General features: G+C 46.5%; 1 protein-coding gene across 1 annotated transcript; it reads right to left on the reverse strand.

Annotated features, from left to right (window-relative positions):
• Positions 1-1,041: 1,041 nt before the first annotated feature.
• LOC119173430 (uncharacterized) lies at positions 1,042-14,332 on the reverse strand. The gene is made up of 3 exons (XM_037424254.2): positions 14,218-14,332; positions 6,863-7,100; positions 1,042-1,401 (listed from the first exon to the last, which is right to left on the reverse strand). Exons 1-3 carry the CDS (start codon positions 14,219-14,221, stop codon positions 1,164-1,166), a joined length of 480 nt encoding a protein of 159 aa, XP_037280151.2. The 5' UTR covers positions 14,222-14,332; the 3' UTR covers positions 1,042-1,163.
• Between the last annotated feature and the right edge of the window lie 1,334 nt (positions 14,333-15,666).

Below are 15,666 nucleotides of genomic sequence, written 5' to 3' on the forward strand. Positions count from 1 at the left end.
CACATAACTTCAATTGAAAGTAAAGCAATACGTGCAGACAACCATACGAAGACTTCGCAAATGTATATAACTCCATACACAATGTCTTATGCACCTCACAAACCGAAAAGAAAAAGAGCACATTATTGTATGGTGTACCTAATGAGTTGGTGTTACGTTCCTTTTATTGATCAGTTATTGGAAAATGTAACGGAAAGTTCTTTACACAAAGCTTGGTTCATAATAAACCCCTCGAAAAGCTGGGAACTGATCGCAGACCATTGTTGTAAAGCATGACGGTCATCGCTTCATTTTTATTTTTAAATTCAAAGGCGGAGCTTGTTTTTCTTCGGATTCGACCATTTTGGTGGGGGGAGGCACTGTGGTACACCCCCCCCCCCCCCGATAAAGGACTCTGAGCCCTTTTATGCTCGTTATTTTCATTTTTCCACATGCGCGGACTAGCAAGATACAGGAACTATGCGGGCTCGACCTTTCTGCCATTCCAAATAAATCTCAACTGGTATATTTACGTAGGAAAACGCCAGTATGGTAAAGGCAACCACACGTGGGGTTGTACTTGTGAATGGATGGATGGATGGATCGATATGGCTGTACTCTTTAGGTCGGGTTTTGGTTAACGCCACCAAGCCGTAATACTTAATGAACCGAAAATTAGATTTTTTTCCCTTTAAATAGTGAGGTATAGGACTCGTACTTTGCAGTGAAGGGTTTAATTTTCACTCGTGCCTTGACTTTAGCCGCCAATCAGATGACCTCCTTCTAGTTAATTCTACCCGCTTAAAGTCTATTTTGCCCTCTCTGTTTCTAAACCCCAGTGCTTTGAAAAACTCTGCGCCATCATCCTGAACTATAGGGTGAAGCCCTTTACATAACATTATCAAGTGTTCGGCAGTTTCTTCTTCCTCTCCACACGCACTGCATACCACAGGTGTAGCGCTACCTGTGGTTGTATGTGTGCATTTGCTGTGTTGGTCTTTCGCACTGTTTCCCGACGATATGTTCAACCGACTCGCCGATAAGTTGACCTTCAAGTATACGTTTACGCTCTTTCCCTCGTTTATTCTGCTCAAACGTATTTATGAGGGTTCTGACAGGAACAGACATTGTTATGGACGAAGAAGCGAGTCGCCTCAGTCTTCCCTGGTGGGAGACTTCCGCGTTCACCACTTGCACTGCTTCGTTTTCGGATTGTAGGCGCATTTGTTTCGTCGCAAATAGCGCGCAGCGCAGTTTCCTCCGGACCGGCCATATCGGTTTGCAGCCTCGTCCGCGCGTCTTTCAGCTGGGGATTCGCGCTGCGAGTCCTCCCTGCAGTAGCTGATGACTGTGGCGACTTTCCGTTTGAACCGTCCCTTGCACTTGTGAATCGCCAGCCAGTTGGCCATGCAATGGAAATACCTGTAACATTGAAAGATAATAATATGAGAAGCGTGAAGGTGGGAAGGCTTACTGGAAAGCAAACATCTGGTTGACTACCGTGCACTGGAGAAGGAGTGAGGGGAGACAGCAAAGTAGGAAAAAAGGAATGAGAGGGAGGAATAGAAGTGTAAACACACACACACACACACATCATCAGAAGAGAAACAACAAGGTAGTGGTTGCCCTCTGTCGAGTGTTTTGCAAACGAAATTGGAGCAGCTACGCACTGTTCGTGCGAAGAATGTGCGAACAGAAGAGCTGGTGTCTTTGTTATTGTTTCCCTAATCCTCGCCCTCTTCTCTCTTTCACCTATCTTGATGTACTGTAGCCTACATTGCTATCCTTTTACTCTTTTTCATTCTCATTTCCCTCATCCTCACTGTCTTTTATTTTAACCCTCCACGGTAGTCTGCCAAGGCACTCGGCTGCTGAACCCCAGGTCGCGGTATTGAATGCCGGCCGCGGCAGCAGCATTTTCGATGGAGGCGAAAATGCTTCAGGTCTGTGTGCTTAGATTTAAGTGCACGTTAAAAAACCCACGTGCTCGAAATTTACGGATTCCTCCACTATGGCGCCTCTCATAATCATATGGTGGCTTTGGGACGTTAAACACCAACAATTATTATAATAAAGTACTATAATTTTTTCCACATCTCGTTGCGATACTGAACTGTACATGACTATAGGCTACGCTTTATTTCTCTGTCTGTTTTTATCCTTCTCAGTTTCTTTCTCTCTATTCTTGTTTGATTCCTTCTCTCCATATATATGTTGGGCTTACCATAAGTGGGCCTAGTTGAACATATTTGCACTCAATTGCAATTAAGTCGGGCGAAATAAGGCATTAGTAGGAATAGCTTATCCAAGTGTAGCCTAAATCGTCTGAATTGGGGCTTATGAGGGCTAATTAGGTTAACTTAAATTAGCCACGCGTTTTTAGGCTTTACTGTGAGTAACTTGGCTCAACCAGGTTTACAGAGACAATAAAGAGCAAAACGCTTTTTCGCGTATTAGTAAAGTACATTTTCACAATCCCGAAAACAGCACTATTACCACGACACAACGGTTGGTAAGCGATAAAACGCGCAAAAAGGAACTGTGGGTGATGACGTCACTTTGAGATTCCCGAACCGAACACTGTGACGTCATAGAATTTGAAGGCGTCTACTGGGTCTATGTATTTAGCTTATAATCAATAAAATTGAACTAAATTGTAATCGGTGAGTGTCATAGACCTAGCATACGAAGTTTTAGAAAGTGTTACTGAGCCAGTGCCGCTGAAATACAAAACATACATTGGAATTTCTTTCGTCACGCACAGAGATTACGGCACAAAACTTAAATATGAAATTTTAACCTTCGTTCTCTCTGCTAACAATGAACTTATGACAATGAAACTTAGGACATTAGAGTTCTCATGGGCAGTTTACTAAACTAAAACAACTCATTTTTTTTCTTTACTGTTCCCTTAACTATATTGAACGAATAAACAGCAGGACGGACAGAGAGGACCGCTAGAGGAAGCACAAAAAAGAAGCGATGATTCGAACTAACATTAGTTTGAAAGAAAGCGCTACATGCATGGGAGGTCATAAGTTTATCAGTCAGCCAATTTTCAGTACGACCCGAGTTCGATACCCACATGGAGCATTTTCAGTACAGCACATTCTAGAATCTTCGACTTGCACTTCGATAGCGCAGAAATCAACTAAAGTGATAGTGAAGTACCTGAACTCAGCAAATCTGAGCGACCACCTGTAGACTGCATGTGATCCACCAAGTGAGCTCGTGGTTCTGTGTATCTGTCTTCCCTTCTCATCTCTTGTCTCAGCTTTTGCCCCTTTATTCTAGTACACAGGGTGGCAAGCCGGACGTGCGTCTGGTTAACCTGCCAGCCTTTCCCTGCATCTCTCTCTTTCTTTGTTGGCATTATCAGATGCAAAAGTGTCGTACCTCATGGATAGTTTGCGTCATGTTCATGTCTGATCAGACACGCATGTTTTCCTGTTTTGCTACTTTTTGTCACCTTGAGCATGCGCGGTGGTTGTTTTCGTTGTTTTTTATCGACTCTATTTTTCCTGCTTCGTTTTGAAAAATTGTTATAATTACCAGTCAACGCTGTTGTCTATCGTTCCTCCTCTCGTCCTCGTCTTCTGTCGCTAGCCACCATATTGTCGCACTGTTTATTCGTTCAAGATGGAAGCACACCAACTTGCCGAGTTAAACGTTTGGATGCAGGCTTGACTGGTCTTGACTAAGCTTAATTTGTCTTCACGAGGGGACGCCATAGCCAAGCGTAGGCTTGGGTGGGGTTATTTTGGCATTACTTGTTGACTTCACACTTAGGCGCAGTTTTCTGTCTGCGATACACGGCCTCATAAAACGCCTAAGCAGTTCCGTTGTTATAACTTCATCATCGGTCACAGAGTTGTTTCTTGGATGGAAGACAGGGCGTTCAGATTAACTATTTGCAGCGCTGTTAGATGCATCAAAAGACGCCTTATATACGGTGTAATCGACACTGAGATCGCCGACAGAGAAACAAGATAACAGAGACTTAGCAAAACGATAAACTGGTTTAATTTTTTGGTTGGTTAGTTACTTAGCCCTATGACTATGACTATGACTCTGATCGCACTTTATGTAACACGTAAGCAAGATAAGAATGAGCCTCGCCAAAGCTGAATTGTCGGTACCGATGACAGGTTAGTTGCCAAGCAAAGTTTTAGGAATATGTGATGAGTAGAAAAAAAAATGCAAAGCAAAGAGGGAGTTACTCATAATCTTTATCTGAATAGAAAAATTATGATGTTTGACAAGGCAGAATAAAGCTGACCAAGAGGCAACTTGCCGCTGGCGGTATATCTGAACCCACAGCACTAGTGGTTGTGCCAAGTTCGGTTGTACCTGTTTTGTTATGTCTTATTCAAGTGGCCGACTAAACATTGGGCTTTCCTTAACGGGGATCAACCGAGTTTAATAATTTTTGGGGTGCAAGAATAGGTGTGGCTACATGGAGGCAGGAATGCATAGTGAGAATGTTCAGAAGCGAGGGACCGTCCCGCGAACTGGAGGAGCCGGCGCAACTTGATATTTCAGCTCGAAGTTCACAGAGGAAGAGGAGAAGGAGGAGGAGAAGGAGGAGGAGGAGAAGAAGGAGGAGGAGGAGCAGAAGGAGGAGAAGGAGGAGAACATAAAGGAAGCGGAGAATCGCGAAACAGCGTGCAATTTGAGACTGCAGGCGATGGTTGCGCCATTTCTGGATCCTTCTTGTAAGCGTGCAAAGACACCGGCTGCGTATATACAATATTCGACCACGTCCTTGGCTATTTGTGCAAATGTACACTTCACCATATGGGTGTTAGCAAGCGTTTTTTGCTCGATGGCGTCGCATCAAGCGTGCGCTTTATAAGCAGGCGACAGTGGAACAAAGAATTGAACCCTACGCAAACGCATCAAACTCCCCGGGGCCGAGACTGTTCATGAAATGAACGAGAAAGGAAATCAATCGGGCACCCGTTCTTGATAGACGCACCCGCGGGAATCAAACTGGTTTAATATTCTTTGTGTCAGGCGAAAAATGGGCCTGGCTTCAAATACAGATGCGTCTATCCGGAACGCGTCTTCCGATCGATTCCTCTTCGCGTTCGCTTCATAGCGAGGGTCTCGACTGTGCCAGATTTTATAACTTTAGGTATCGGCCCACGAGTCAGAAGCCGTCAGAAGCCTCCTGCTGATGTTCACGTGACCAACGTTGCACGTGACGTCATCGGTGAAAGAAAATGCAAGTCGCTTCCGTGGCATCGAGTGCAAAAAGAAAGTGAAAGTAAAGGCAGGGAGGTGAACCACGTTTTACCGGGTTCGATACACTACACGAGGGAAGTTGCAAATGGAGGGGAAACAATAAAAAAAGGAAGGAAAGAGAGGACACGTAATACGCTTGCAGGCTACGAGTGTAGCTGCGTACATTACCAGAGTTAAATCTCGTACGCGTGCGTAGGTCTCGTATAACCAGGAAAGTGAACGGGAGAGCAGCCTTCATCACAGCATTCTGCTTCATTTTTCTCCCTTAAAGGAGCCTTGCAACACTTTAAAAGTTGTTATTGAATGGCTTCATAAGAGCAGTTTACTGCCTCACAAATCAACCGCCGCAGAAATGTTCAGAATCCGTGACCATACGAGCGCAGTTACAAGGATTTGCCGTCCGCACCTTTTCTTTCTCCTTTTCTGTTACCGAGCGCACTGAAAGCTGCGTAGAGAGGGAGGGGGCTAAATGGGAACAAGAACTTACTTGCTTTCATCAGCATACTGCATGAACTTGAGCCCTTTTTCTTATTTGTTTCCTTCAAATACACGCCGTACTCTCGGTGTGAGCGCTATCGTGCGCGTGGCGACATCTCGCGGCAGTCGCTATAACTACGCAGCCCACCATGCTCAAATCAACCAGTGGCCGTGGAGTCTGGATTTGTGGGGTGGTCATTTACGTTTCTGGCATCATTTGTCGAGAAAAGCGGGAGTGATTTCTAACTGACCTACAGAATTAATTGCACATTCCAGGCTGCATGCTGCGCTGTATTGTTTTTTACAAGAAAGTGGATGCGAGCCAGCAGATAGGTATCCGTAGTTAAAAGACAGTGCAAAGTAAACACGTCCAAAAAAACCATACAGGACCAGCGCTGTGTGAAGCGCTGTCTTGTGTTAATTCTTGTTGCGGTTTACTTCTTGCTGTTTTTAACTACGTATATATTACTACGTATATATTACTTACATATTATTTACCCCTCGGAAACCATTACTACTCATCAGCAGCCTTTTCCAACCATGCTCAAAAAAGGGTCGCAGGCCCATTTAAGGTTACCCCTATTAGGGAGAAGAAAGCAATGGGTGTCGTCAAACATGAAAGTTGAGCTTCGGCGTCAATATGACCGATGGGAAAAAAAAACTGTCTTTAATAGCGTCACAAATCACAAAACATTGTGACGTCATCACCCGACATCGCCGCCTAATTAGGGGTGAGCTTACACTGAAGGCAACGCGAAACCATGGGAGGGGCGCCGAAAGCTTTCGGAGGGTGGGGATGAGCACGTCGAAAGAAGAAGAAGAAGAAGAAGAAGAAGAAGAAGAAGAAGAAGAAGAAGAAGAAGAAGAAGAAGAAGAAGAAGAAGAAGAAGAAGAAGAAGAAGAAGAAGAAGAAGAAGAAGAAGAAGAAGAAGAAGAAGAAGGTTTTAGCTTTTGAGTCGCCACACGTCAATGCACAAAAGACAGTGGTTGCTTTCATTTTCCTCTCTATGGATCACCGACTCATTCCCAAGTGAAGTTGAATGCTCTACTTAATCGTATAAGCCTCCAGGTTTCGGCCCCGTAGGAAGGTCCGAGTCTACCATACAACTGCTAAAAGGCCCAGACACTTATTTCAACTCAAGGATGCGGTGGTTCGTACTTGTCACAATTCACGCAGTTTGCTGCTTTCATGGCATTGAACTGTCCGCGCATCTTTCTGGAGGCACAGCGTCCACTGGGCGTAGCCAGCAATGGGCCCGCTTTCCGGCTGATGCAGTACGCGAACCGCGGCCACTGCATCTTGGCGCTTCGGCCTTCCACAGACGTCGCCAAGAGCAGCGCTGCCAGGGCCGCCATCGCAAGTAGCAGTAGCGACCACCGCAAGAAAGCACCCCGCCCTGCGCGAAAAAAAAGGCAGGGAAGAAAACAAGGTTAAACAGGAACTTTATCAGGCTAGACATAAAGCAGCGACACTTGAAGTAGTGCGCGAGAGAACAAATTGACCAGGCACTGTTTTGCGTTTTTTCTAGTATGTCAAGAATAGCACCACAAGTGTGTGGTCAACACGGAATCGAGGTGGCGGAGCCGGGTTGATATGAAGTATCATCCCGGCTCGTGGTATGTTTTAACACTGCTCGCTGTAGATAAAAGCAGCTGCCTGCAGAAAAGGCGAGCATTGATTGAGTATAGTGCTACGTAAACAGTCCGTAGAGCGTCGGGCTCCTGCGATCACGGGCCGAGGAATCAGAAGTTCGATTCCAGGCGAGGGAATATTTTTTCAAAAGTTTTACAGCGAAAGCTGTTATGAGATCACAACTCGGGTCACACGCAGTTGTCCACCGCCGCCGCCGGTGTCCGTAACCACATCGCGCAAAATTAGAAAAAATAAACTAGCACCAATGACACAGTGGGGCTCGAACCCAGGTCCCCTAGGTGCAGCTCAGTATTCTACCCCGCAGTTACACCGGTTCTTGTAACTTTATCTCAAAGTTGCTTTAGGCAGGCTTGACCCAGCACCAGTGGGGCTTAAACCCGGGTCCGCTGGATGCCAACCCAGTATTCTACCACTGAGCTATACCAGTTCTTGTGACTTCTCAAAATTGCCTTAGGCGGGCTTGATGTCGGGAAAGCAATTGCGTTAATACGTATAAATCGTTTTAAAACAGCGAAAGAACAACCAGTCATCGCACAATGCGAATAGCGTAACGAGTGGGTCATCCAAGGCTCTAACCCATTACAAAAGCTTGTTCTTGTTCCTGTATTATCTGTGGCGCGTACCCACTTCAGCCATAATTCTTCATCGTGGTTAGTTACTGCATGAACAATTGGCACAGAATTCCTTGTAAGTGTTTAGCGCATACCACGCTTCCCAGAAGAATGACGAAAAATAACATAGCGAATGCCGGCCTACTACCCAAATAAATATATTAAGTTACCTAGTGGGTATCAAGCAAGTGTGCTTGCAGTAGTTATCCAATCAGTGTACAGAAAGCGCTCTTCTCGCTTTCGCTGTAACTGTGCTGCACCTTCCGCGCAGACTTGGCGTTTCTGTCTCGTTTGGTGGCGCGCATTTTATCAACGTCATATCCATGACTGAAATACGTAACTGATGTCTTTGTGAACCTTAGACTAAAACACGTGTTAAAAAACGTCCCTGCGAGAATGCGAGACGTCTCATGCTTCGCCAAGGAATGAACAGAGGAAGTGGCTGCATACTTACCAAGGCTGGCTGTTTAAAGTAATGTTTTCTCCGAATCCCTATTTCTTACGTTCAGAGAAGCAACGATGTACATAGAAAATACTTAGTAGTTTCTTAGTGGGGAAAATCACGTTATGATTTGGTTTAATTACAAGCTCTGTATATGCTTGTCACGATATGTTGTCGCCCGGCTCGGTATGGTTGAGTCAAGAGGAATGGACGCAAGAAGGGGACACGGGGTGTGGCACAAAAACACCTTTCACAACACACTCAAACACAAACACAAACGATTACACACAGAAATATAAAGCCACCATTGAAAAGCATGGGGATATATATGTCCTCAGAGCGAAATAATATTGTACCATTTTTGTTCTAGCCAAATCGCACCTGCGTCCATATCATCCCACTCACTAACTCGTGTCGCTATGATGGACGGGATGTAAACTGACAGCCGCTGACACTCAAGCGTCGCTCACTGCGTCCGTGAATGCTGTTGATTCTGCTGGTGTGGAAGAGCACTCTGTCCAAGCGATGGCGTCGTTCCTATTCGCGGAGGAAACTGTTGGTGCCGGCAGGAACTCCGGGCATCTCTTGATAAGACAGATGCTTGGGCTAGTTGGTGATTGGGAATCAACATAATTGCACAGCGCAAGACTACGAGTAGTTACGTTGTAACTACTCCTAGTCTTGCGCTGTGCAAATATGTTGATTCTGGGCATCTCCTTGTTTGGTCTGGCTCGTGCGCCGTTACGTTGCAGACGGGTGTTCACGAGCCTGGGTTTTTTGAAGGTCGGTGGCGTTACGCTGACCTGTCCCAGCTTCTCGCTGCATCGCCTGCCAGCTAGACGACCGGATCCACGAACACGGTAGCTCGCCGAGGTACAAACTCGGGTGGGTCTCGACGCGTTGCAGTCCTGGGGCAGGACCTAGGCTGCCTCGAACATCTGTCATCTTCTCCGTCGTCCACGCCAAGCTTCTTCCGTGCGCACGCTCCTCCAATAATGGCGTCTCCACGTGTACTTTTTCCTTCTCCTTATTCTCCTCTAAGCTTTTCTCTTTCAGCCTCTCACTCATTCATCATCTTGTCTTGCACCCGTCTTGTTTTTCTTTGTTTACTTGTCATCCCTGATAAGATAGCCCACACGTTCTCGAGTTCTTGCTCCTTAAAACCTTTCTTCACATGGGCACCACATTTCACGTCATACCTCACCTCGTTGGACGTATAGCCGACGCTTCACTGCACCAGCACCGCGCTTCATCACAACACACTTTGTCACCACGCACGTCACCGCTGCATTGTACGTAACTAAATATTGAGTGCGCGCCGTGAACACTTCACTGCACATCACTAATACTTCAGTGGACGTCCTGAGCACTTTATGTTTCATTGACCTTCCTCTGCACACTGTCGATATTGAACAACAACTTGAATATTCACTAAGAACACCAGTCTTTTGCTCTGGTAGTCATGTGATCACCCAATTCAGCTCAAATACAATCAATGAACTATTAACATTGTAAGAAAGAACAGTTTCAAGGATACACCAAAGAACTGTTCGATAGCAACGTACATCAGATCACAAAGCACCTGAAATGCATGTTCACAACCAGCTCAATCTCTACCAACTAATCAATTTCGTTGTCCAATGTCAAGTTTCTTAAGACAGCATCCAGTCATGAACTCAATGCTCATGTTATTGCGTCCCATATCATCCGAAAGAAAGTTGTCACTCGCTGACAAGGCACGTGCAAGGAAGACGCTTAGAAGCGTGTTGGGATACACTAGAGTCTAAAACACCGCATGAGGACATCAAGGAGTTCAACAGAATTCTTAGCCACTGTGCCGCAAAGGTTCCGACCAAACATGAGGCGTTCCCTCCCTGCGCACTGAGACATGAGCGTCCGAACAACGCCTTTATGTTCAAGAATGCCGCCCCTTGTCTCTCGACGTTTTAACAGACGCATACTTTTAAATGAAGGTTCCTCAACAACCTCAGCTGCCACAGCCAAAGCACCAGGCTCTTCACTGCTCAAAGAACAATCTTCTCCCCTTTGCCATCTCATGTCATTCTCTTTTTGGGAAGCCGGCTCCTACGTAAGGCAGTGAAAAGGTTCAACGTTAAGCTTACAAAGCGATAGGAGCTCCGTCTCGCAAAGACCGTTTGTAGAACGCACACATGCGTTGGGTTTGCGCTCCTTGTTGTCCCACTGTATATATTTATATTTTGCCTGCATAAGGTGCTGCTGCTAGCTGTCTTTTTCTAGTTCCAGCTGCTTTTTCTCATCGCCAGCTTCAACTTCAAGCTGTCCTTCCACTCGTCTCCTGTTCAATATGCTGTTGTCTGGAGTTTTCAGTACTGCCAAGAGCAAGTAACTGCAGTTTCTCCTCTATCATCTCCTTTTCCTTGATCAAGTGCATATATGCACGTTCATCCGCTGCCTTAGCCTCTCCGCATGCCCTTTTGCAGTCGCCCGTGCCTTAGCACGTTCTTCATTTAATCGCTTTTGCTCCTGGCTTTAAACGTCAATAATGCTTACGGAGATAAACCCGCAGCATGTCCAGACGCCAGTAACCATTCAAGGTCCATCCCACCGTTCAAGGCATTCCAGGGCGCGAGACGAATGTAAATGAGTCCTGGGAAGGCTCACCATGCCACGAAATGTCGACCGGCTTGGTATGTTTGAGTCAAGCGGAATGGACGCAAGGGGACATGGGGTGTGGTACAAATACACCCTTCATTACACACTCAAACACAAACATATATGATTACACACATAACAATAAAGCCATCAATTAATAGCTATGTCCCCAGTGCGTAATAATATTGTACCATTTCTATTCTATAGCCAAATCCCACGCGCGTCCATATCATCCCTCTCAGTAACTCACGTCACTATGACGGACGGGATGTTAAGTGTCGGCCACTGGCACCCGAGCGTCGCTCACCGCGTCCGTGAATGTTGTTGATTCTGCTGGTGTGGAAGAGCACTTTGTCCAAGTTGTGGCGTCGTTCCCATTCGTGCGGGAAACTTGGTGCCAGCAGGAACTCCGGGCACCTCCTAAACTGGTCTGGCTCGTGTGCCGTTACCGTTGCAGACGGGTGTCCACGAGCCTAGGTTCATTGAAGGTCGGTGGCGTTACGCTGACCTGTCCCAGCCACTCGCTGCATCGCCTGCCAGCTAGACGACTGGAGGCACGAAGACGGTAGCTCGCCGAGGTACAAGCTCGGGCGGCTCGACGCTTTGCAGTCCTGGGGCAGGACCCAGGCTGCCTCGAACATTTGCTGTCTTTTCCGTCATCCACGCCAAGCTTCTCCCGTGCGAACGCTCCTCCAATATGGCGTCTCCACGTGCACTTCATCCTTCTTTCCCTTTTCCTCCCAGCTTTTTTTTTCTTTTGGCTTCTCGCCGATTCACCATCTTGTCTTGCTCCTGTCTTGCTTTTTTTTCTTGTCATCCCTAAGCTTGGTTGCGGCTTGGGTCTGAGCACTTTCTGCCATGGGCTCCGTGGCCGCATGCCTTCCTGGAAAATGCGCGTGCTACCTCTGCGTACGAGCTGAGAAAGCCTAGTTTTGACTCACAGGAAGAAAGTTTAAGCGGAAAGACAGGGAGGTTAGCCAGTTCTTAGACCGGCTGGCTACCCTGTGCTGGGGAAAGGGGTGAGGGGAATGATAGATGTTAAAAATAAATGTTGCGAAGAGAGGGAGAAATTACAAAAAAAATTGCGACAGAGGAAAGGCAACATCAAAGAGTATAAGACACTAAAGTCTGTCTCTGAGGCCAGTTGTCCGCAAAAAGCGCAGCAAAGCTTTCAAAGCCTTCTGGGCTGAGGATGGGCTTGGCCAATGACCCAGAATCCTTTGTTCCGACAAAGGCCGATTGTCTAGTCTATCCAGAGCTGCAGTGAGTTCTTGTCTTTGCACGTTGAAACAGGTGCACTCACACAGAAGGTGCGCGATGGTTTCTTCGCAACTGCAGTAAGTGCATGTAGGAGAGCTGGCCATCCCGATGAGATAAGAGTATGCGTTCGTGAAGGCCACTCCAAGCCACAGGCGGCATAGAAGAGTCTCCTCAGCTCGAGATATCCTTGGGGGAAGACGAAGCTGCAGATCGGGATCCAAGTTATGCAGGCGCGCGTTTGTGAAGTCTGTCGAGTTCCACTGTACCAGTGTGAGGTCACGTGCAAGCGAACGAAGTCTTGTAGCTGCGTCGGTTCTTGAGAACGGGATGGCTGTGTATTGGGTACCATCGTGTGCAGATCTAGCGGCCTCATCTGCGCGGTCATTGCCATATATACCGCAATGACCTGGTATCCACTGATACACTATGCTGTGCTGTTTTTCGGTTGCTTGGTGATGAAGAAGCCTTATTTCAGCTACTAACTGTTCATTAGGTCCATGGCGAAAGGGTGATATAAGACATTGAAGAGATGCCTTCGAGTCCGAGAAGATCGACCAAATTCCCCAAGGTTCTTTCACTATAAACTCCAGAGCTGCACGAATGGCTGCAAGTTCTGCAGCTGTCGACGACGTCAAATGCGATGTCATGAATTTAATTGTGATGTTCCTCGCGGGAATAACCACCGCCCCTGCAGAGCTTACTGAAGACACCGAGCCATCCGTGTAAATGTGAAGGCGTCCGTTGTGCTTCTCTTGCAGGAAAAATAATGTGGCCTGTTTCAGGGCTAGATGCGACGACTTTTTCTTAATTTGGATGCCAGGAATTGTAAGAAGGGCTTTGAGTGGGTGTAGGCACCATAATGGTATCGGCGGCTGTGCTGCATGCGTGAAGTGCAATGGAAGCACTGCGCAATGCTGAGCTACAGTTGCGCTGAACGCTGAGTGGGGCCTGGAAGTTCGGAGTGAGGCTAGGTGATGAGATGGAAGCCGAGTGAAATGTCTTATGTGCATTCTCAAAGCGTCTACGCGGATGTATGCGTTGACTGGATAATCACGCGCAATGATGACTGTCTCTGCTGTAGACGCGCATCTGGGGAGGCCAAGGCATATCCTCAGGGCTTGGGCTTGGATCGACTGGAGGACGCGCAAGTTTGTTCTTCGGATCCCGCAAAGCAAGGGTAAGCTGTATCGCATATAACCAAGGAACAAAACAGTGTAGAGTTGGAGCATTGCTTGTACCGATGCACCCCACGTTTTTCCAGCAAGAAACCTCAGTACGTGGGTGATCGTGGTGAGTTTAGTTTTCATGTGGGCGATGTGAGGGCTCCAGGAGAGGTCGCGATCAACTATGACTCCGAGGAATCGGTGGGTCTTCACGTAGTTTATCGTGTGTCCGTTGATTTTAATAACATATGGGCTCATAGCCTTATGCGTGAATGCTATAAGCGAGCATTTCTCTGATGACAGCTCTAGTCCCCGTTCTTCCAGGTACTTTGTCGCTATTTTTGCCGCTCTCTGAAGCCGGGCACGCAAATGAAGGCGTGTTACGCCTGACGCCCAGATGCAGATGTCATCTGCATATATTGATAGATGGACAGATTCTGGAAGTGCATCAACCAGGCCGAGTAGCGCTAGATTGAAAAGTGTGGGGCTAAGAACGCCGGCTTGAGGCACACCGCGACGGTTGCAATGGTGCTTTGTTGTGCCATTCTCCATCTGTACAAAGAAAGTTGACTCACAGAAAAAGCATTATACTTAGGAGCAGTTAATGTCATCATCGGTAAAGATACGGTGCCGACTGTGGAACAGGCTTCGCGAAATTGGAGAGCTCTTATGTTAATTATCGAGTTATAAGTGATCATCTATAGCTATTGATCTAAAGGGCCGAAAGGAAACCGTTTGAAAAAAACTCACCCATTTTGCCCACCTTGGTCGAATGGATAAGGTGCAGAACGAGGCAGGCAGAACCGTAACCCGTTTACTTATAGCCATTTACAATGCTAAGTTATTCACCATTGTCACACTTTACATAAATGCCATGAGCTCGAGTACAAGGAACGCCTCTGTTCTCAACCGATGAAACAATAATACTCACTTTGTATACTTTTTTACCTTGGAATCGTGCTACCACACGTGCGCAAGTGACTACAACAGAGCTGCTATAGCAGACGTGAAACCCAGTATATTTTATCATCATTTCTATAGAAGTGGTTAGTTGCCTCTATGGAGCTAGTGTATTCATTGCTTCTTTTTCTTTTCTTTTTTTAAACATGTCAATTTACTGCGTCTCGCATTTATTTTTCTTGCGTCTTTAAACGCTGTCTTTTTTGTGATATGGTTCCTTCTACTCGCAACTTAACTGCAATTAAAGATAAGAGATCAAATAAGTGCCCTATCACCGGACTTAAAAGAAATTAGTTTGCTGCATCTTTTTTTTTCTTTTTAGCGAATTGTATCTGGATACACTTTCCCCTCCTCACCAACCTTTATTATTTTTCAACTTCTGTACTGCTCTGGAGGGGAATCAAGGCGCTATATCAAAGTGCCGCTGCATCATGTTGTAGGGTAAGCTGTCAGTATATCCCAACAACAGCCGTTTTTGATGGCGATCATGAGCGTGCTCAGGGTTCCCTTTCAGGTAGGGGGGAGAGGTTCATCGCAGCATCTCCACTTTCTATTAAATAATTGTATGGGGAGACTATGCCCCCCTCCTCTTATGTGACTATAGAAAAGGCACCCCCCCCCCCCCCCCCTGTCAAGATTATTCTTAGTCCGATCCCTATGCCACATCTAAAGCATACTTAATCTTAACTCTCCCCTTTTTTTCTCCTAATTCTGCCAGATCGGGTCTCTCGTCTTTTGACAGAAATAAGTTGGCTTAACACGAGAGCATTCGGACTGCGAAGTCTGCACAGGTTGGAGGCTTTCGCTCTTACCTCGTGTTTTGTCCCGTTCTCGGATTAGGCACACCTGTATGAACGCAAAAAGCGCGCGCTGCAGTTCACTGCAGTCCGACGAAATCTGTTACCCTCCTGGTCATTGCGGCTGTCAGCTAGGTTTCCGGGCTGTGAGTATCCTTCGGTTGTTGATTGCGGCTACTTTTCAATGGAATCGACCCCATCACATGCGAGTCGCTGGACGGTTGGCCATGCAACTGGAAGTGGTTGTTTTTCAGTTCGACTACAGACGTAGCTAACCACCTTAAACCCTTAAGAGTTTTTTACCGTGTCTATGATCATTCTTACACCTTTAAAAAAAGCTCATTTTCACAGACCAAAAATATTATCTATGTCAATGGCAGCTTGCGGTTGTATAGACAACCCTACAATTAAACAACAATGGCTACCGGTCGAGGAACATTCA

Source organism: Rhipicephalus microplus, chromosome 5, assembly GCF_043290135.1.
Source record: "Rhipicephalus microplus isolate Deutch F79 chromosome 5, USDA_Rmic, whole genome shotgun sequence".
In the NCBI taxonomy this organism is placed as follows: domain Eukaryota; kingdom Metazoa; phylum Arthropoda; class Arachnida; order Ixodida; family Ixodidae; genus Rhipicephalus; species Rhipicephalus microplus.